Here is a 22,324-nt window from a genome sequence, read left to right on the forward strand (position 1 = left end):
CAGAGCAGGATCCACCCCTGTCCTCACCCTGTGACAGGACAAAGCCACGAGAGGGTGCCCGTTGTGTGAGCCCTGGTGTGCCCAGGCTGCTGCTTCTGCTCCCAAGCACCCTGAGCAAATTCCAGCAGAGCACCAAAGGGTTTCCTGCTGGGCTGTCCAGAGTGACACAATTCACTTTTATCCTGGATATTGTCACGGGTCCTGTAGGATCTCTTGTTTTCTGCCTGGCCCCAGGAGCAAAGGGGACATGCAGAAAACTCCCCAGGCACATTTGTGCCAAGGGCTGCACCAACAAATCCCTGCACACAGCTAAAAATCAGGATTTTACCTCACTGGGACAAAAGGGACAGAATAACTTTATTTCTTTATTTCTCTCCTATTTTCTACTGACCAAGCCAGGAGCTCTGGCTGCAGCCTGCAGTCCTCTACCATACAGGGAGAGCACATCCAGCAGGGAGCACAAAGCAGGAATGTTTTAAATGTTTTATTTGTCACTGCTCAGGCATGGTTGGAAAATCCCCAGCACGGAGTGTTTACGCTGCCAGTGTTTTCACCTCTGTCTCCAGGCAATGGACGTAAACCCTTCCCTGTCCCCCCAACCTGCACCCAACAGCTCCAGCAAGGAGAGCATCTGTCAGCCCAGCAGATGGGCACAGCTCAGATCCCAAATAAAACCCAACCTGTGCTCCAGAAGGAGACAAGCAGCCCTTTCCCTGGAATTCTCTATATATAGCTTTGTAGAATTAGTGTCCTTTGCAGCAGTAAGGGCAATTTTTAGAACAAAACATCACATATCTACTTATATGTGGATCGTTTCCTATTATTTATTTTATTCCAGCCATCCTCAGGGACAGATCCTGTAACCAGTTTAGCAGCAGCAAAATCATTATTCAACAATCTGACAGCAGAAAAAGTAATAGCACAGCTGGTAACCTCCCTCCCTGTGACCCCTGAGAGTGGAACAGAAACACAGCACAGCCCAGTTGGCTGAATTTTTTCCCACTCTTTTTCCAAATTCCATGATTCCTTCCAGGGTATTTGCTGCAGAGGTAAAGCACTGCAAGCTTGGGATGAACAAAAGGAAATGGCTCTGGCACTCTGCAGACTCATTCTTGTCCTAATGGATGAAGGTTTTCATCCAGAGGATTCCAAAATAGCAGAATTATTTTTTTCTGCAATGATGGAGTTCCTGACTTCAGTGCTGGAGACGTGAACAACAACAAAACCAACACTGTCAGCTGGGGATGGCTCTTCTGCCCAGTGAAACAGAGACATGGTTCTCTTTGCCCAGAAAATCTACATTTTCCAAGGATTCTCAGAAAAGAGGACAACAAATTCCACGGGCACTTTCCAGCTACCTCCAACTCTCCTCTCTGTGTGTTCAACATTTGACAACCGTGCTCACAGACCAGACATGCTGTAACACTCCACATGCCACAAATCTGAGCTGAAAAAAAAAAATATTATGGCAAAAGAGGAAGCAAGAAAAACCCCTTTGCACTCAGATTTAGTTCTGTTCCACCCCCAAGGCAGCCACAGCCACATTTTCTGAGCCTTTGCCCGCTCCTGTCTGGCCCCAGGTTTGGGGGTTTTTTTGTGCTGCAGAAGCAAATGTGAGGCTGCAAAGTGCAAGTTTTCTCTTTTTTTTAATGAAAAAAATTAAAATTCTTGGTTTAGTTTTTTTATTTTAATTTTTCTTTTAGTCCCAGAGCAAGAAATGAAATTTCTTGAGAACAGCAAAGCCCAAAAAGTGAGAGGCAGCCCCAGGCAGAGTCCAGCTGCAAACTCCACCAGCTGCAGCCCTTCAGCCCCAGCCCTGGGCAGCTCCTGGGATTCACACAAAGCATCTGGTCTTTGTCGGGGCCCTGGGGCTGTCACAGTTCAAAGGCTCCCTCTGCGAGCTCCAGAGGCAATGGAAAATATGTTCAGTTGCAAGTGGGGTCACAGGGAGATGGAGAGGGAGGACTCAGCTCGTGGATCCTGCTCCCTGTGCTGGCTCCAGCTTCAGAGCAGCCTTTGGAAAAACAGGGGGGGGAAACTCCCCAGAATGTGCAAAGCATCTGAAGAACAAGGGAGGTTTGATTCCACCTCTGCCCCTGAGGAAAACAGGGAATTGGGAACCACAGAGAGCAGAGATGGAGTTCCTTTTGAGGAAAATTGCTCTGTGAGGTGGGGAGAACACAAAGCTTTCCACAGAGGGCACGGGGGGCAAGGAGCAGGCAAAGTGTGCTGGGGTAAAGGAGGGCTTTGGATGCCCAGGGTTCATCTCTCACCTGCCAGGAGCTGAGGAATTCTGAGCAAAGCACACCCAGAGGGTTTGAACAGCCCCAGAGCTGCACTGGGAGCTGCTGGTGGCTTTTCATGGCAGGGCTGGGCCCCCAGAGCCTCTGTGCTTCAGAGAGAAGAGGGAAACTGCAGCTGCTCCTCCACTGCCATTGGTGAGAGGTTTTTTAGTTTATCCCTAAAAACCTCCCCTGTGCACAGGAAAGGTTCTCAGTGGGGTTCACCTGTCAGGGGGAGAAGGGAGAGGACAGCTCAGCTGTTGAGAAGTTCTTGTGTAAGTGACTGAAGGATTTCCTGACAAAACATTGTCATCTCTTAAGAGTGGACCCCAAAATTCTCTGGGGCCTCTTAACCATTATCATCCCTGACATTGCTGGGCTGGGGTGTGACTGGGGAGCTCTGGGGTTGCCAAAGCCCTGCCTCACAGCAGAACATGCCTGGTGCAGATCAAAAGACAAATGAGCACTGCCAAGCTACAAAAGAGAAGCAGGACCAAGGAAGGGCTGAAGGGGAAGGTGATGCTGAAAGCTGCCAGTGCCCACAGCTTCCCCAAACTACCAGCAAGGTTATTTATTGAGAGTCCAGACAGGGATGGCAGATCTGATCCTGCCTTTCTTTACAATCTCCAAGTGTCCCAGCAGAGCACCAAGCACAGCAACAGATTTATCATGGGCCAGAGGAGCCTCTGCACTATGAGCACCTTGCCAGATCTTGGGAACACTTAGGACAAAGCCATAGATGGACAAAGCAGCTGAAGGCTTCACAAAGCAAGAAAACAACAGAAGGTGGAGCAAGAAAAGTCAGTTCCCACTCAGAGTCCCAGAGCAGTGAGGCTGGAGGGGGAATTGCCCAGCACAGGGGGAAGAACTCACTGAAGTGCAGGGAATGAGCTTTAAAACAAAATTTTGCTGCCTGTCCCATGCATGCAGTGAGGATTAAGATGGTGTCCAAAAGGAAAAGCTCCAAGGCTCACTCTGAGTGGAATTGAGACAGAGCTCAGGTTGCATGGCTCATCTCACTGAAGGGAGGGTGCTGCAGCTTTCCTGGGATTCTCACCTACCTTGCCCTGGGCTGGAAGGTGCATCCAGGGCAGCAGCAGCTGCTCCAGGCTCAGGTGTGGCTGCACAAACTGACATGAGGCCACGAAAAACAAGAGTGAACTCCCACAGCAGTAATCAGGAATCTGATAAGAACTTACAGCCCACACTGATAACACCTTCTCTCCCTTGCTGAGAAAGGAAGAAGCTCTAAAAGCACATCCAAAAATGAACATTTTCAATTAAGTACACTTGCTGTATTGTTTACAGAAAATTTCCATGTTATTACTGTTAAATAGAGTGAAAAGTGAGACAGCTCATTTTTATCTCTTTTCCCACAGTTTGCAGCAGGCTGCCCCTCCTGCCTGAAGCTGGGTGCAAGTCACAAAGTCACAAAAAGGAGCAAGGTCCTCGCAGATATTTGCAGCAAGACAGGATGCCCATCATGAGCAACAGGAAGCAAAAACCACACACAAAGTGTTGGCCCATCAGTCTCTCAGGGGCCACGAGCAGGATTCTGCTGCTGTTTATTACAGACAAAGCAACCCATGAAATGTCCCAGAAATCCACCAGCGAAGCTTCAGCTCCAGGAAATCCACACCACTTTCTGTGCTTTTAGGGAAAGAATTTCACTCTGGAAGTGTGAAATGGGGATCCTGCTGTGGATTAACCTCGGAGCCCTGCAGGTGCTGCACAGGGTGAGGGTTTGTCCACTCACATCTCACACCAGCACAGAGACAACTCCACCCTCAGCAACTTTTAGGACTCTACAACACTCTTTATTCCAAAGCACTTCAGTGCAGTCCCTTGTGACAAGAGAACAGGCTGGGCCATCCTCAGCCAGGTGATTCCATGAGCATTATCCATGAGCATCATCCATGAGCACCATCCCTGCTCAGCTCAGAGAGCTCTGCCTCCCCCACTGCCCCAGGAGCACAGCAAGAAGAAAGTGTCAGGCGGAGAAAAGTCAAGTAAAAACAGTTTCTTCAGAGGAAATGAATCATTGAAGTGCACGACAAGGCTGGAAGCCACAGGCTGAACCACAGTCCTCCACGAAATGCACTTTGCTGCTGACAATGCCTTCAGTTCTTCCAGCTGCTGGGGGAGAGCAGCTCCCCTGAAGAGGAGGCAGGTTCAGAGAGCTGTCAAAGCTGCCGGGGCTGTGCCTGCAGAGGCAGCATCTCTGTGCCTGCTGCCTGGGGCTGCAGCAGGGCCAGCTGCTCCGGGGCAGCTGCTCGGGCTGCTTTTTGGGCTGGCTGTCTCCAGGAGCTGGTGTCTGCAGCAGGGACACAGGAACAGCCCCTCATCAGCAGGAAGCTGACAAAGGGACCCGGCTTTAGAAGGGGGAAGGCTCAGGGAGCACCCAACACACACACACACACACCACAGAATGTTTTAAGCACTGCAGCCTCCCCAGCCCTGGGAAACTGGCACCCAGGAGGAATCTACACTGGAGGTTGTGCCCAAACCCACTGGAGCTCCTGACCAGGCTGTGCCAGGCTGAACAAAACATTTCTAACAGGGAAACAGCTCTGGTTTCCAGAGAGATCCTTCCCAGCTCTACCAAGGGAAGCAAACAAAGGTGTCAGGCAGAATCTGACAGCATTGCCAGAGTTAATGCCCAAATTCAGGCTCTGAAAGCCCTGTGATTTTAACATCTGAGCCTAAATTTTACTTTTCTTAGGAAAAGCATCACATATTTGGGCTACTGAGCCAAAAATAAGAGCAGCCCTTGCTTTTCCTCAGCAGCATTTCCTGCCCATTTCTCCCAGAGCTGAATAGGAATGGCATCTCCTTCATCCTCAGTTTGTTCCCAAAGTCTGGCCAGCCCCAGACCTAGACTAAATCTTTATTTTCTCAGCTCACAGGGGATGCTGCTGTGGGGAAGCAATTTCAAGCTGGCCTGCCTGGAATGCCAAAGACATAACAACATGCCAAGAGCAGTTTGCTGAGCAGGAAGCTAAAAGGATACTGCAGACTTTTCTTCATGATTTAATTTACCTTCTGGATTTATTTCTGAATCACTGGTGTTCCCAGGTTCTTCCTTCAGAACTCCCACATCCTTTGCCCAATCTGCCCATTTAATTTCCTCTACTCTGGAGAGACAAAATGCAAGAAGACACTGATGCCTGGAATGCAGCAGCTCAAGCCAGATCTCTTTGTTCTGCAGCCTCCCAGCCCAGCTCATCCTGCCAACACCACCCTGATGGTTTGGCTGCAGCAGCAGCACCTTACTGAGCTTTTTTTTTTTTTTTAGCAAAGATCATCTGTAATCAAAGCTCCATGAGGTAAAATATCCTCTCCCCCTGCATATTGTCCACTGGTCTGGTTGGTTTCAAATTCTCCAGCTCAGGGAATGGTTTTTAATGGATCAGTTAATTCTCAAACCTCCAGCATGGCAATCACCAACAAATTTGGATGTAGCCAGGAGTGTGAGGCTGAGCCAGTGCTGAAATTCCCTCCAGGGTTCCCAGGCTGTGACCCCACTGGGGCTGGAGTGTGAGGGGGGAATGGTGACCTGTCTTACCTGAAACACCACCTCTCATCTTTCTTATTGAGCCCCACTGACATGAAGCAGCCAGACCTCCTCTTCCCACCCTGGCGCCACAGCCAGGCCTTCTCGATCTCCAGAATAGCAATTGCCCTCTGGAAGAGCAAAACCCACGTCAGAGAGGAACCAGGCACACACAGAGCCCATTCCCCTCAGAAACTGCTTGGGAATGGAGAATCCCCAGGGAACCCAACCCCAAAATGCTCCTGAAGGACTGCCTCAGGTTACCTGTGCAGAGAGCTGTAAGTACACCTCAAATACACCTAAAATACACCTAAAAATGCACCTAAAATTTGGGTGCAAATACACCTAAAATGCCACCTAAACTTTGGGTGCAAATACACCTAAAAATGCAGCTAAACTTTGGGTGCAAATACACCTAAAAATGCACTGCCAGGGTGACAGCTTCATGTGAAAGGCACAATAACAGCTGAGCTAAGGACAGACATGTGGCATTCACATTTTCTGGAAAAATCCCTTCACCCAGGATTCTTCTCCTGGGAAGCTGAGAAGCCTCAGAGAAAAAGGAAAACAATAATTATCTCATTTGCTTCTCCTGTGTTTTGCTCCTTTGGAACATATTTGGAGATCATTTATCCAACAGGTGACTGTTCCCTTGGTTTCTGCTGAATAATTTCTGTGAATTATTTTGTCTCTTTGGCCAACCAGTGCCAAGCTGTGTCAGACTCTGGAAAGAGTCACGAGTTTTCATTGTTATCTTTTTAGCCTTCTGTCTGTATCCTTTCTGTATTCTTTAGTATAGCATAGTTTAGTATTCTTTAATATAATATAGCATCATAAAATTATAAATCAAGCTTCTGAGAACATGGAGCCAGACTCATCATTCCTTCTTCTGTATCATTTCTGTATTCTTTAGTATAACATAGTTTAGTATTCTTTGATATAATATAGCATCATAAAATAATAAATCAGCCTTCTGAGAACATGGAGCCAGACTCATCATTCCTCCCTGCCACGAGGGCACCCTGCAAACACCACACAGGCAGGCACTGGCAGCTCTGCCCTGAGAGCCCAGCAGGGCTGTGGGCCTCACCTGCAGCTTCCAGACGCTCTTGCTGTAGCCAGAAATATCCGTGACAGTCTCGCTCATGAGGGCGATCAGCATGTTCAGCAGCAGGATGTAGGTGAGGATGACGAACAGCAGCAGCAGCAGCATGACAAAGTACCTGAACCTGGCGTGCTCCTGGAAATCCAGGTCCCCCATGCCGATGGTGATCTTGAAGAGCTCCAGGGAGACGCTGAGCAGCCCCCCGTACATGGCGTGGCTGCCCGAGCTCTCCAGGTGAGCCAGGGACTTGTTCTGGGACACCGAGGGGGCATCGCCCATCAGCGTCACCAGGGCTGCGAGGAAAACACGAGCTGAGTCCCCGGGACAGGGATTTTTGCAGCTCAGCCCACAGATAACCCAGAGAGGGCTCACCTGCAGCGAAGCCGAAGAGGAAGATCATGTAAACCAGGAGGAAGCGCAGCAGGTCTCTCATGATGGTCTGAAACACAAACAGGGGAAGTGCTGTGCTTCGTCTCACATGAAATCACCGGGGTGAGCTCACACATCACAAACCAGCCCTCAGGAACACTGACTGCAAGGTTTCCTCCTTTTATCCAGAGTAAAAAGCTGCTAATATATGTTAAATTACTTCCACAGGTAAATAACATCGTTGGCAGGTTAATCTGACAGTTTTTAGTTCTTTGAAGCAAATAAATATCCTGTTGGCTCCCACTATGACTGTTTCCAAATTGTTTCAACACACACACCCCTCTCCTTTCCACCTCCACTGGCTTTACACAAATGGTGACCAGAATTCTTCCCTGGCACCTCATTTCACCCCTGCTTTGCCTTTCCAGTCCCAGGTTCCTCTGTGGATCTGGAAACACTTCTCAGGCCCAGCTGAGCATCTCCAGGGAGCCCACACTGGTTTCCAGTGATGTTTGGAGTGGTTTTTGGCACACAGGCATCAGCTGCTGCCACCTGGGATGCTCAGCGCTGCCAAACGAGTGATTTCCTGCAGCTGCAGATGAAGACACTCACCTAACCTCATCCTGCAGCACCTGTGCTTCCACAGGACACCAATCCCAGCTCCTCCCAGCCCAAAGCCTTTCCCTGCAGAGGCTTTTGCCCAGCCCTGACCTTCTGGATCATGACGCTGTAGATGCCGGTGCGCTGGAAGCCGCGGGTGTAGTAGAGGGTGTTGACCCAGCCCAGGAGCAGGGAGAACACCATCACTGCCACGTAGTTCTCTGAGCTGGCTCCGTACAGCACTGCTGAGAGCAGCAGGGAGAAGGCCTGGATGAAGCTGGAGAGGAAACAAAAGGAAGTGGCAGTGGCTCACCTCAGCAAGAAGGGCTCCTGCAGGTCTGCTCTGCAATAAAAGAGGTTTGGGGAGGCCGAGAGGAGCACACAGAGCCCAGCCAGCAACAAAAAATGGCTCAGGACGAGAGGCAGCAGCTGAGAGGAGCACACAGAGCCCAGCCAGCAGCAAGAAAAGGCTCAGGATGAGAGGCAGCAGCAGGGGTGCAAAGAGAGGGGCAGAGGGTCTGGGTTTGCTGCTCCCCAGCCCTGTGGCAGTGCTGGGGCAGCTCAGCTGCACAAAGCAGCAGCTCCAAGCTGAGGCTGTGGCAGAGCCCAGGACTCACATCAGGATCTCGATGCAGCTGTCAGAGCACATGGTCTTCAGGGACTGGCGCCTCCTCCGCAGGTACAGGCTCTGGGGGAAAAGCCAGTGCTCCATTCACCAGAGCCAGCCATGGGAGAGAGGCAGGCCTGCCTGCCCTGCCCTGCCCCAGGCAAAGCTCTGCTCCTTGTGCTCCCCCTTTCATCTCCAAGATGCCCCATTTCATCCCTCCCAGATGAAAAAAAGCCTTTATTTATAAAGGGCAAGGATAAACAAGGGCTGAATCATGGCTCAGCCCAGTTCTTTATTAATAGCCTGCATTAAATGCCAGGGATGCATTTTAATGCCATAAATCGCAGAAGTCTCTCAGAATTATTTGCTGTTGTGGAACTGTGATCCCCCTCGCCCAGCAACCTGGCTTGTGCTGCCACTGCCAGACCACAGTGAGTGTCCCAGAGCAGGATTCCCTCCTGCACATCCTGATGTCAGGAGAACACATCCTTTTTTTTTTTCCCCTTTTTTCCCGTTTGACCATGAAACCAGACAAGAGATCCCCCTACCTGAGCAAAGATCAGATAAACGCCTCCTAACAAGATAATGATCAGTCCAGAGACCCAGAGGAAGCCTCCAGCTGTGAACTCCACTGGGAAGGAAGGCTGCAAGACAAAACCAAAACCACCCAAAGCAGTGGAGACGGGCAGAGGCAGTGATGGCAACTTTTAAACCCTGCTCCATCCATCCAGACAAAAAGACTGGGCCTACCTTCACCCTTAAGGGCTGATAGTATGCAATGGCTGTGAAGATGATCATGAATGACAGGTAGGAGGCAAAGCTGAAGTAGAACCTCTTGGAAGCAAAAGTTTCCCATTTTTGCTGGAGCAGTTTGTTCAGCGGCTCCAAAACCACCATCTTGTACCGGTTCTGTGGGGAAACAAGCGAGCAAAGTGCACCTGGGTGCCAGCAGGAATGGGAATTCACCAGAGGATGGTGTTTTTAAGGGCTGGAGCTGTGTGGATTCAGCTGGGGAGTCGTTAAGGGGTAATTCAGTCAGGTGTTTTAGTGTGAAATATTGCATAGAGGTCACTTCATTGAGGTATTTGAACAAACCGAGGCTTAAGACAACCAAAGGATCAAAATTTCTCTCAAATTATGAATGGTCAGAGCCATACCAAGCAGCCTCCAAACAACAAAATCTGCAAACACCCCCACGAATCACTCCTTTTTTCACAGAAACCACCACCTGAAAGCCCACATTCACGTGAAACGCTGCAATTACAGAAATTTTCACATTTCCACCTGAAAGCCCACGTTCACGTGAAACGCCGCAATTACAGAGCGGCACCACAAAAAAGTCCAGAAGAAGCCTGTGTGGGGAGCCTCACCGGGGTGTCACTGCTGTAGGCCAGGATCTCCAGCACAGAGTTCTCCTCGAAGCTGTCCAGGGAGGACAGGTCGTACAGGGACACGTGGATGGGGCCGTAGGTCCACTCGGTGAACTTGCGGGACAGGTGCCGGTAGCCGGGCTCCAGGATCTCCCTCTGGATGATGTGCCTGAAGATCTGACAGCAGCACAAGCACGTTCCTGTGCTGCACGTGCAGGAGGACACCCAAAGCAGCACGGCTGGCTCTGTGGCTCAGCCAGCAGCTGGGGATGGATAAAAGCAGGGAAGCAACCCAGGAGTGGGGCGGGTTTCAGCCTAGGGAGAGGGGACAGGGCAGGGACACTGAGGCTCTGCAGGACACAGCTGAGTGGCTCGGAGGTGCCCTCCTGTCGCCATGATATTTCCTGAAAAATCCCTTTGCCAGGATTTTTTTTCTCCTGAGATGCCTCAGAGGAAAAGAAAACCAACAATTATCTGCTGCTGTGGGATGCAACAGGTGCACCTTTGATTGGCCCATGTAGGTTGTTTCTAATTAATGCCCAATCAGTCAGCTGGCTTGGACTCTGAGAGTCACCAGCTTTTGTTATCATTCCTTTCTTTTCCAGCCTTCTGAAGGATCCTTTCTATTCTTTTTAGTACAGTTTTATGCTATAACTATAACTAAACTTAATGCTATATTTTATGCTATAAAATATACTATGCATAAACTATGCTATAGTTTATGCTATAACTAAACTTAATATATTATATTATATGCTAAACTTTCAGTATAGCCTATAATAGAATAGAATATTGTAACGTAATGCAATGTAATATAATAAATCAGCCTTCTGAAACACAGAGACAAGGTTCTCACCTCTTCCCTCACCCTGGGACCCTCGAACACCCCCCACCCTCCTTTGTGGTCCCCTGTGGCCCTGGCCCTGCCAGCAGCATCAGCACAGCTTGGCTGCGAGAAGCTCCAGCCCCAAACCCCACTGGACACCAAATAAGCCTGCAAATCCCACCATCCCTGGGATGATGCTCCTCAGCATCCCCGGGCTCCGCTCCGGCCGTGCCCACCTCCACTTTGCCAGTCTTGGCAGCCAGCTGCAGGGGATTCAAGCCGTCGTAGTTGACGATCTCCTCCAGTTTGCAGGCGGGGTCCAGCTTGACGCCCGCCTTCAGGATCTCCACGTAGGTGGAGCTCACGAACTTGGTGTTCTCCTCGGTGTCGTCCGCGATCATCACCAGGGCGTGCAGCACCGTGTTGCCCTGGGTGTCCTGCTCCTGCAGCCGGGCTTTCTGGTGGGGGTTGTTCAAGAGGTAATCCACCACATCCAGCTGGTTGGTGCAGGCAGCCAGGGAGAGGGGAAGCTCACCTGAGGGGATGGGCACACAGCATTTGGAGGGGAGGAGTGAAGGGGTGAAAGAGGAGTCAAGAAAGGGGGGAAAAGGCAATGCTAGAAAAATATGTTAAATATATAAAAACATATAAAATATATTTAAATATATTAAAATATCTAGAGAAAAATTAAATATATATAAATATTAAATATATCTAGAAATATTTAAGATATATAAAATATAAAAGTATATAATATTATAATATATAAATACATATAAATATATAAAAACATATAAAGATTCTATAAGAATTATATAAAATTGTATAACAATTATATAGAAATATAGAAAAATTATATAGAAATTATGTAGAAATTGCCCAGAATTTTATCACTGAAACACAGAACAGGTTCTGCCTCAGTGTCTCTGGATTCTGAAAGGCTTTTACAATAAACAATTACTCTGTTTCTGGGGCAGCTGAAGCACTTTCCCGCATTTCAAACTGATCTCTCAAATCTGAACTAGCCAAGTTTTGCTGTCTGAATCCACTCAGGATTAAAGACATAAACCCAAGGATGATGGAAATGCAGTGAACACCCCAGATATGAAAGGATTCTGCCTTTTAGATAAGCCAAGGGCTGGATTAAAGGGCACTGAAGATGGCACCAGAGGGGCAAACCCACCTAGAATTAGTGGCACCACACACAGCATGGCAATAAAAACCCCAAACTCACCAAAATAAAAGTAAACTCCTTCTTTCTTCTTCCTGAAGAACTCGCCGTGGGCTCTGGCGTGGACATCAGCCCCGTTCTCCACCAGCAGCTTCACCATCTCCAGGCTCCTCTTCTCGATGGCAATGTGCAGCGCGGTCTGGCCTGGGGCACAGCAAACCCTGTCACCCTGTGCCACTCCGGGGGACAGCAGCGATGTCACCAGGGCTGGCTGCAGCCTCAGGCCGGGCTGGCAGCTGCGGGCACCGTCAGAAATTCAGCAATTCCCCTGCCTGGCACTGAGATCCCCAGCGGCCACGGGAGGGTTGAGGCTCAGCCAGACAGAGCTCATTTAACAGCCACAGACCACTTCATTTTTACAAGTGCTTTTTATACTTTCCCGAGTAAATAGTCTCACTTCTTGGGCTATTAAAAGCATGTATCATTGCTGTTTTACAGAGCAAGGAGGGCTTAACTCGAGGCTGGAGGAGATGCAGCAGCAGAATTAGAAATAAAAGGTCAGTGTGCTGAGTGTGACTGCTCCAGTTCCCCTCTTTTTCCTTTTTCCTGCTCATCTCACAGGAATCCTTCCTTACCTCTGTAGAAACAGTCAGAGCAGGACACATTGACCAGCGGCCTGGGGTTCTGTGTCTTTTGGTCTATTTCCAGCAGGACCGGGATTGTGTCATTCTTCCCGTTTTTTAAGTTCAGCAGGGCTTTCATTAAGCAGGTTTTCCCAGTCTTTGCATCTGGCAGGGAGAGAGGATTGATGGGTCGTGGGTGTGCTTTGCACACAGCTGTAGTGCTTGATTCAGGGATCAAATATAATCTTCATTTTAAAGGTTTTTATCAGTATTTTTAGCAGCCCTAAGGCAAAAACCTTAGGATGTATTCAATTAATGACATTCTCCACCTTGGGGTAAATATAAGGAAAATAAAAGAAGACAGAGAAGGTGGAGAAAGCAAAAAACCAGGAGCACATTCCCCTGCTCCCCCTGTGAATAACAAACCATTCCAGGGGCAGGGATGTACCTGTGTACTCGGAATTGGTGAGGAATTTGGAGTTCCTCCTTAAGTACTCCAGCAAACCATCCAGAGCCTGGGGGCTGCCCCGGACCACGGCGCTGAACAGCCGGTCCCTGTCAAAGCGATTCGGGTCCTTCTGGCTGCGGGACAAAGGCAGCAGTCAGGAATTCTGGGGGGGATTCTGGAGAGGGGAGTTCTGGGGAGCAGGAACGAGCCACGAGCTCCGGTGGGACAGAGGAAGGAAGGAAGGAGACGGAGGAGGTTTTGTTGGGAGGGGAAAAAAAAAAAAAAAAACCAACACTCAAATGTTTTATTTTTGAGTCAAGGGAAAAACAGAGACAGCTATTTCCCAGAATTCTGCTAAGTGGCTGCTCTTTCCATCAGCTGGAGCTGTTCCCAGACCCAGCCTGATGTGCAGCCCTGGCAGGAATCCAGAGCAGGGGGAGCAGCCCAGGATGGCTGCAGGACCAGGCTCAGGCCCATCCCTGGGGGGATTTAGTATGGACCCTCTCAGTGTGGACTTGGGAAAATCCATATGCTCCCACCAGGCCGGGTCAGTGTGGATCACCTGGATCAACCCAAACTGGTCAAACACCCCCCAGTTACTCACTTGCTGACAAGTCCTGGCCGATAATTCAGATTAATCTTGATTTTAGGGGCAAAGTCACTGCTCTCCTTCTGATAAGGCGTCTCCAAGGGCTGTGGCTCTCCTTTCCTTCCATGTCCTGACCTTTCTTCCTTTTTGCTCGGGGCAGGTTTCTCTTCCTGGATGCTGTCATCTGTCTCCAGCAATCCTATGAGCCTGTTCCTCTGAGCTGGGCCTGGCTGCCCGTTTGTGAACTTATCCATTGCCAGGAGAGATGGTCCTGCAGACCACAAAGAGGTTCCCTGGGGGGGCACTAAACCTGCAAGGAGGCATGGGGAGAATTAACACGATTTCTTCACAAACTCCAAAGGCTTTTGGACACAAAGTTCATTCCCAGGTTGACCACGGGTCCCTCGGGAGGGAGATTTGATAAAACTCTGCATGGAGGAGCAGTATTTGAACAAAGGATCAGGGTCCTAAGTGGGGTTCCAGTGGAGGAGAGGTTTAGAAGCAGCTCATGAAGCAAAGGCAACTCTGCAGCACATCTGAACCCCCTGTGTGGGATGACCTCACCTGTTGGCAGCAGCACAGGTTCCTGACATAAAAGGCAAGGAAAGTGGCTCTTTAGGAGCGTGGGATCGTTGTTCTTGTCTCAGGGCAGCCAGCACAGGCACAGGCTGCTCACCAAGTGGCCAAAAAGATAAAGGTTCACTGGGGAACAGAGATGAGTTTGCCCACAGCCCCTGCTGGGAAGCTTTTGGCTGTCCAGACAGAGAAAATCACCTGCACAAACTGTCTGGCATTTCATCCTTGATGGGCAAAATGAGTGGGATCTCCTCAATATTTGGAGCTGCTGGTTATCCATGGGAGCACAGAACTGGAGCTCCCAGCTCCAGGACAAGCACAGGGCACAGCAGAGCCCCCAGCCTGCCCCCTTCTCTCCTCTGAGGCTTCCTGAGCTCAGCTTTGGCTCTTCGGACGCCTCTCTCTGTGTCTCTCAGGCCACACCCAAGGCACAGTGCCCAGGGCAGCGTTTCACAGGGTTTGGGAGGCAGAAATTGCACCCACAGTCACCAACCTGCGGCACAGCTCTGGTCAGCAGCTCCTTCTCATTCCCAGGCGCTCCCTCCAAAGGGTTAACAGGATTCCTCTGGAGAGAAATCTCCCTTGCTGGGGCTGCAGCCACACTCCATAGCCTGCACCAGCAAATGGACACACAACAAGAATTTTGGCTTAGGTTGGGGTGTGAAAAAACACAGATCTGGGCAGAAAACAGCCAGAAAACATCTTATGCAGCTGAGAGCAAAAATCCAAGGGCTGGTTGGGAGACAAACCGTAGTGATAACTGAGACACTCGCTTAGTCTGCGCCCTGGTGACAAACATTCCCCTGCACACACCCTTCAACCCGCTCAGACTCGCTGCCCTCCCCACAGCACTTACTGGGACGTGGGCTGAATCCTTTCGGAGGATATTCGCACTTCCACAACAGTCTGCTCGTGCTTTTCTGTCTTCCTCTCCCCAAAATCATTCCTCAGCTGCAGTTTCCATCTCTCCACAGCGCCCAGGAGAGTTTTTTACTGTCGGTCTTGCACAGACAGAGCGTCTGGGTTAAAAGCAAGAGCAAAATGGTCCTGTAAAAAAAGGACCCTCGGAGGTGCCCACCCGCTCTGGGGAGCACGGGGAGCACTCTCTGCTTGCCAGCCCCACTTGCACACCCCAAAAACCGAGTTCTTCCCCCGGAGCCCTCACCAAGCCCTGCTGCCAGAAGAGCTCAGCGCTTACCAGAAGTTGCTGCAAGCTCCACCCGAGAGCTGATCTGACAAGGAGTCCCAAGGAGTCCTTCAGAGGGGACACAACCTCCCGGCAGGAGCCGAGCCAAGCAGCAAGAAGTGTTAATGGGCACCAAGGCAGACCCAAAGTGATTTCCATCCATGGGTGGGAAGCCGCGCAGGGAAGCCCATGCTCATCCCAGCAGCCTGGCAGTGGCACAGCATGGGGCTCCTGGCTGGTCCATGAGAGAATCCAAGGCTCCTGTGAGAAGGAGCACCCCCAGAGCCTCGTGATTTACCCAACTGTGTGGCTTTTTGCAGAGTGAAGGAGGCTTGCACAGGAAATGACTGGCTGGATTTCTCAGCGAAGGGGAGAGCCAATGAGTGCAGTGCTCTTATATGGGAAAGCTGGCTGCCTACTGCAAACTCAGGATGCTTAACCCCTGCCTGCACACAGCCCCTGCCTCCCCCGAGCCCCACAAGGCTCCCCAGGAGCAGCACAAGCGCTGGGAGGAGCTGAGGCCAAGCTTGGTGTGGAAGGCAGCCCCAGGGACACGGGCTGAGAGTGCCACCAGGAGCAGGGGCAGCTGCTCCTCAGGGCTCAGGGCACTGCCCAGAGCAGCCCCGGGTGCTCCCCAACTCTCAGGGCACCGGTTACTGCATCTGCTCCCGGCCCTGGGTGTGCTCCAAAGGGGAAAAGATCGGCAGGGGCTTCCCCTGGGAGCAGGGATGTCCCCCCACCCCAGAGCTGACTGTTCTTGGGCCCACACACCCCAAAAATGCCTCACTTTCCCTTCCCAGAGCAGAGGAAGCAGAGGACAGCAGGGTCAGGTCCTGCAGGGTGACCCCAGCACCCCCTGGCCCACAGCCTTCCCCCAGGAATGCTGCTCCCACCTGAGATCCCCCAGGAATTCTGCTCTCACCTCAGCTCCCCCAGGAATGCTGCTCCCACCTGAGATCCCCCAGGAATGCTGCTCCCAGCTGAGCTCCTGGTGCTCCCCAAAGCCATTGATGTCACCCGGAGCCCAGCTGGGAAATGTCACTAATGAAAAAAACAGTGAAGAGCCCTTCCCATCCACACCTCACCAGCTGGGGCACGTTCCAGGAGGAATCCCAGAAGAGAGGTGGCCCAAAAGCAGGAGCAGGGCTGTCCCAGCAGGACACACTGAGCTCTGGCTGTGCCTTCCTCCTTCCAAACCTGCCCCGGGGCAGAGCAGAGCCTGGAGCAGCCCTCGGCCCCAGGATGCTGGGACACCTCCTGGCAGCGTGGCTGTCACCCACAGACACTGTCCCAGCCGGCTTTGAGTCAGCTGTGAGACCCCTCCCCATAAACACAGCAATCAGTGGCACCCCCTCCCCATAAATACCAATCAATGGCACCCCCTCCCTATAGGTACCAATAAATGGCACCCCCTTCCTATAAATACCAATAAATGGCACCCCCTCCCCATAAATACCAATGGCACCTCTCCCTGTAGGTACCCCAATAAATGGCACAGGGCCTTTCCCTCCTCATGGTTGTAGGAGATTTCAAGTTTTCAAGTTGATATCCTGTGTTTCAAAATGAAGCAGGTCTGGCGACCACACAAAGCTGCTTTACAATCCATGATGGATTCTTAATGATTAATTAAGACCCACAGAACAGCCTAAAAAGGAGAGATAAATGCAAGATCAGGTCTGATCTCTCCAAGCCCTCCCTCATTCCAGCCTTGCACTGATCCAGTTTGCTTTAGCTGTGTTTCACTTTATTCACTGTGATGCCAGCAGAGCTTCAGGAGCTCAGCTCACACTCACAGGTTTAAATCCTTTTGGGCTCCTTCTGCAGCTGTCCTGGGAGGCATCCCAGCCCTGCAGCCAAGGGATGAAATCAGCCCTCAGGAGTGCACCAAAACACAGCTCCCCCTGCACATCTGCTGCTGGCATCCTGCAGGGAGCAGGGGAATGTGCAGCTTGCTGGGAAAGGAATCGCTGCCAGCTGGGAGCTCACCCAGGGCAGCCAGGAGAAAAGCAGCACTTTAATTCCACCTGCCCTCAGCCTGGCTTTCCCTCTTGCTTTTTGGGGTTTTTGTGTGGAGGAACGTGGAGGAGTCTCACAATTGATTGTTTTACCCATGAAATGTGTCCGAGCTGCTCCTGTGGAAAGCTGGCAAGGGAGAAGTCAAACTGCCAAGTGAAATCTCAAATCAAGTGTTATTCGTTCAAATTATATAATATTATAATTTATTCATTAATAATAAAAGTGATCAAATATATTAATCTATTATATATGTTGTATATTATATAAATTATATTATCTATTCTATGTCTATATTGTAATTATTGATGAGTAATTCACAGCAGAAAAATCAATGACTGAAACATGCAAAAGGAAGCGTGAGGATGATGGTGGTGTTTGGAAAAGATGCAAACAAGAGCATTTCCTGAAATATATATTCTGTGTTCACCTAAGTTCCCATTTTTACCAAATACTGAAAAACATGATAGTCCTGTGTTTGATGCCATGTTTTCAGTATGCTGTAAATAGATGTTCAAAGTCACTTGTAATTTAGCTGCAGGATTGATCTGTGGCCACTCAGGTGTAGCAGCTCAAAATCGTCTTCACAGGATGAGGAAAACCTGCAATAATGACATGCAAGGGTGGAGAATTAAAATTCTCTCAAATACAGCAGGTAGGCCAGGAAAGGAAAAAATAGTTTCTTTTAAAGGTGTATTTTCACACTTGGGAAAATATCAAGTGTTTTTGCAAGGCCTTTTTTTTTTTTTAATTGTAACTGTTATGTAAAAGCCACACTGAAATGATGAATTTGAGCAGCTTCATTTCTTAGTTACAGATGGAAATCAGTACCTCAGCCAGTGCCCAATCTGAAACATAAATATTCTTAAATATAATCCCTCGTCAGAACTTGTCTGATAGCCCAGGGAACCCAATCAATCTACACACGAGTGTTTCTGGAACTGCAAGTCCCACTTCATAACATTTACAGGCTGCAATCGATATCCTTGGAGGGAAGCACCCAGCTCTCTCAGCCCTAAAATGGAAATATTTCCTACGTGATGTATCCCTTTCTGCAGGACCACAGCCTGCAGGAATGCTCTGCTGACAATCAGAGAGCAGCAAAGAGGAAATCCAGATGGAAAATAATCTGTTTGTGGAGGAACAGTGACATCCCGTGGCCACCGAGGCGGCCGAATTCCTGCTGCTTTTGAAACGGCCAAATTGGGCAAAAATCTTAAAAAACACCCCTGGCTGCTGTGGGCAAGGCTGCAGAAATACGGAGGGATTTATTCCCAATATTCCCAATCCTATAGGATTATGTTGTGGGGCAGCTGAGAAAGGGGAAAACCCCAAATGTACCCAAGCCCAGTATAATGGGTTATTTCATTTCTCTTTTTATAGGTGTAAGTAATTTTTTTAAAGCACAGAAGACAAAACCCCAAAATCTTGGCTGGTTTTTCTTTCTTGTCTTTTTGGGGTTTTAATGTTTTTAAAGGGAGAACAGACGAGAAATTAACTGAAGCAATAGGAAGAAAACTCAAAGGCCAGTCACAAAACTCAGATTACAGCAGGATTAAAAGATGTTACCAAAATCTCTTGTAAATATGGGAGCTTTAAGATTATTCTAACAGCATAGAGATTCTGGCTAAAACAGACTGAATTATTATTTTAGTTATGAATAGCTGTCTCTAAGCAGGCTTTTGAGGTACCACCATATTGTAGGAGTAAAAAAAAGTGTATTTTAATAACATCAATTATTTGTGTTGCCTGACAGCTTCCTTTGTTTTATGCTAATAACTTCGGTGTAAACACTGCATGTTCTACAAATCCATATTCACATTTCCTTGTGATTCATACACGTTTCCTTAATTTACTTAAATTGCAAGGATTTTTTTCTTATTAATGAAGAAATCCTTGCAGTCATTTCCTGGAGCAGCCCGGGTACCAGGGGAGGCAGCTCAGCTGGGCTCAGGCCAAAAACCAGAGCAGAGGGACCTGTGCAGAGCTCTCCTGTCACCTGCCCGGGGTCCCTGTCCCTGCAGGGCACCCCAAACCCCAGCAGGGAGATCAGGAATGTCCATTTATTCCATACCCACCCCAAACCCCAGCAGGGAGGTCAGGAATGTCAATTTATTCCATACCTACCCCAAACACCAGCATGGAGATCAGGAATGTCAATTTATTCCATACCTACCCCAAACCCCAGCAGGGAGATCAGGAATGTCAATTTATTCCATACCTACCCCAAACACCAGCAGGGAGATCAGGAATGTCAATTTATTCCATACCTACCCCAAACACCAGCAGGGAGATCAGGAATGTCAATTTATTCCATACCTACCCCAAACACCAGCAGGGAGATCAGGAATATCAATTTATTCCATACCTACCCCAAACCCCAGCAGGGAGATCAGGAATGTCAGATTATTCACTGCCCACCCCAAACCCCAATAGGGAAGTCAGGAATGTCAATTTATTCCATACCTACCCCAAACCCCCACAGAAATGTCAGGAATGTTGTTGGACTGAGCTCTTTTTTGACTTACTCTTCTCCTATTTTTAGTCTCATTTGAAGGGTGAGACAATACAGATGTTGCATACTATACAAACCTTCTGTCAAATTTAAAAAACTTCCTACAAATCTATTTCCCACAGAATGTCAGTTTATTCAGTGCTCACCCCAAACCCCAGCAGGAAGATCACTTTATTTGTGTTTATTCACTTTATTAATGTTTATTCAATTTATTCAGTGGGGCTGTGAGCTGCTCAGGGAGTCCAGGCAGGGCTGAAGACACCCAGCCCAGAGAGGCAGGAATGGTTGGGGCTGGAAGGGACATTTGGGGGCCACCCTGAGGTGATTGCCCCAAATAATTTCCTTTATGGCCTTTCAGGCCCTCACAGAAGTGCCTGCACAGCCCCTCTGGGCACCCTGCCGGGTGGTCACACTGCAAAAAGCACAAAAGCAAAACAGCAAGTGCAGGAAAACTCAAACTAAGGGAATTCTCTTGTGGCAGAGACAGCAAATATTTACAGAACTTTGTATTTCTGCAAGCTCAGCAGACAGAAAAACAAGTCCTGCTCCTAAAGAAAAAAAAAAAATCTAGTAATGGATGTAAGCCTCAAACCCACACTGAACTTGCAGTGTGGGGTTTCCTGTGAGAACAGCAACTTTTTGGTTGTATTTCCCACGAAGTGCAGCACTTACCACAGATGCCCAGTGCTGAAACCCAGCAGGAACAAACCCGAGTTCCCGGGACAGCAGCTCCGCAGGGATGACAGTGGCCGAGGTGGCACCGAAGGGGTTTGGGGACAGGGCAGCAGCACGGCTGTGCCCCCTCCCAAGGTGAGCAGCTGCCAGACCCCAACAGCTGAGGACACCGACAGACACCCCACAAGCTGGGAGTGTTTTTGGGGAAGGGCAGATGGAAATTGCATCCCCTTCTGGACAACCAACTGCAGTGGAACCACCCCAACCCCACTTGTGCGAGTTCCCTTAACCCACCCATAAAAAACAAACCCTAACCGAGACTGTAGTGGGAACTCCGTCCCTTTCTGGCATTGGTGGATTCTGTAGAATTTACCAAACCAGGCAGCTCTTACACTGCTCAGTCACCCACTGCCATCTCCCGTCCTCCAGCTGCTTGCCTGCAAAAATCAGCCTCTGCTGGTCTGGGGGAATTCCCTCCTTATCCTGGATCTTGGCCTTTACGTTCTCAATGGTGTCACTGGGCTCCACCTCAAGGGTGATGGTCTTGCCAGTCAGGGTTTTCACGAAGATCTGCATGCCACCTCTCAGGCGCAGCACCAGGTGCAGGGTGGATTCTTTCTGGATGTTATAATCAGACAGGGTGCGACCATCCTCCAGCTGCTTCCCTGCAAAGATCAGCCTCTGCTGGTCAGGAGGGATACCTTCCTTATCTTGGATCTTGGCCTTCACGTTCTCAATGGTGTCACTGGGCTCCACCTCAAGGGTGATGGTCTTGCCAGTCAGGGTCTTCACAAAGATCTGCATGTTGACCTGCAAGACGTGCAAGTGCGTCAGCTATAGCCGCTTAGTCAAGTAAAGCCTTCAGTAAATCCAAAACAAAGGAATTACCGTTGCTATTCCCCATCAAAGTTTTTTACTTGGGTTAGAAGAAACGCGAAATTAAAAGGTAATTTTCCAGTGGGACTAACTAGATCTGGTTTTGAGGCAAGGTGATTACCGTTGCTATTCCCCATCAATTGAAGTTTTTTACTTGGGTTATAAGAAACGCGAAATTAAAAGATAATTTTCCAGTGGGACTAACTAGATCTGGTTTTGAGGCAAGGTCTGCTGAGTTCTTTAAACAGATTACTCTCGTTACAGGACCTGCAGCCCAGCCCTCCTTTATTTCCGCAGTGCAGCAATGCGGCACCGGAGCCCCCAGATCCCCCTCACCTCCGGCAGGGCAGCACCGGACCCCCACGGCCCGCCCGAGGCAGCGATGCGGCAGCGCAGCCCCGAGCCGCCCGCAGTGCGGCAGCGGGGGGAGCGCTCGGCCCGCCCCGCGGACCCGCCCTGCGGCAGCGCCGCCGCTCCCCCGCCCCGGTAGTGACTCACAGCCGCCTTCCGGCAGCAACCGCGCGGCCCGCGCCATCTTCCCCGCAAGGAGGCCTCCTCCCCAGGCCAGCCCTGGCCTGAGCCCCCCCTCACGGCCGACCCAGCTCTCACCGACGCGGTTCGGAGCGCTACGCAACGCTGCGCAGCTCCGCCGCCCGCTCCCTCCGTTACCCTGCTGCACACCGCCCGGCCCGGTCCTGCCCAGAGCACCTGGCCCGCCTTCCCCTCCCCGCACCCCCAATTCCCCCAGCGCACTCACGTCTGCGGCCCTGAGCGAAAAATGCGTAAAGTTTCCAGCGGCGCTAAACCTCGGATCTGCCGAGTGACGCACACCCGCCCTTATTTATAGTGCTTGTGGCCACGCAGGCCCCGCCCACCAAAACTAACGTGTCCATCCGCCTCCCAAAGTAGTCCCCAGGAAAAGATCCCTGCTGTGGGGAGC

At 50.0% G+C, this 22,324-nt stretch overlaps 2 protein-coding genes across 3 annotated transcripts; both read right to left on the reverse strand.

Moving 5' to 3' along the window:
- Positions 1-3,816: 3,816 nt before the first annotated feature.
- Positions 3,817-15,618, reverse strand: LOC121361585 (transient receptor potential cation channel subfamily V member 2-like). Of its 2 annotated transcripts, none has more exons than XM_041482424.1 (18): positions 15,318-15,618; positions 14,976-15,138; positions 14,613-14,730; positions 13,559-13,853; positions 12,955-13,088; positions 12,519-12,671; positions 11,947-12,087; positions 10,949-11,247; positions 9,887-10,063; positions 9,267-9,425; positions 9,065-9,160; positions 8,527-8,597; positions 8,021-8,186; positions 7,313-7,379; positions 6,926-7,233; positions 5,848-5,966; positions 5,322-5,416; positions 3,817-4,596 (listed from the first exon to the last, which is right to left on the reverse strand). In XM_041482424.1, the coding sequence occupies exons 4-18, from the start codon at positions 13,795-13,797 to the stop codon at positions 4,466-4,468; spliced, it is 2,355 nt and encodes a 784-aa protein (XP_041338358.1). In that variant the 5' UTR covers positions 13,798-13,853; positions 14,613-14,730; positions 14,976-15,138; positions 15,318-15,618; the 3' UTR covers positions 3,817-4,465. The 2 variants fall into 2 exon arrangements, with proteins under 2 accessions (XP_041338358.1, XP_041338359.1); XM_041482425.1 differs by having other exon boundaries at positions 3,817-4,637.
- Positions 15,619-20,904: 5,286 nt separating this feature from the next.
- On the reverse strand, positions 20,905-22,298 carry UBB (ubiquitin B; the record flags this gene model as incomplete). The annotated part of the gene is made up of 2 exons (XM_041482731.1): positions 22,142-22,298; positions 20,905-21,318 (listed from the first exon to the last, which is right to left on the reverse strand). A coding segment is annotated over exon 2 (408 nt), but the record flags the coding sequence as incomplete, so codon positions are not given.
- Between the last annotated feature and the right edge of the window lie 26 nt (positions 22,299-22,324).

This window comes from Pyrgilauda ruficollis, unplaced genomic scaffold (genome assembly GCF_017590135.1).
Source record: "Pyrgilauda ruficollis isolate IOZ18807 unplaced genomic scaffold, ASM1759013v1 scaffold59, whole genome shotgun sequence".
Lineage (NCBI taxonomy): Eukaryota > Metazoa > Chordata > Aves > Passeriformes > Passeridae > Pyrgilauda > Pyrgilauda ruficollis.

Bases quoted from the DNA above. Each gene is read 5' to 3' on its own strand.
- LOC121361585 (XM_041482424.1), bottom strand. From the start codon at position 13,797: ATGGATAAGTTCACAAACGGGCAGCCAGGCCCAGCTCAGAGGAACAGG. The intron at 10,064-10,948 runs GTGGGCACGGCC...TGCTGCTGTCAG, and splicing joins CCAAGACTGGCAAAGTGGAG to ATCTTCAGGCACATCATCCA. The intron at 4,597-5,321 runs GTAAATTAAATC...TCCCTGCTGCAG, and splicing joins TTCAGAAATAAATCCAGAAG to ACACCAGCTCCTGGAGACAG.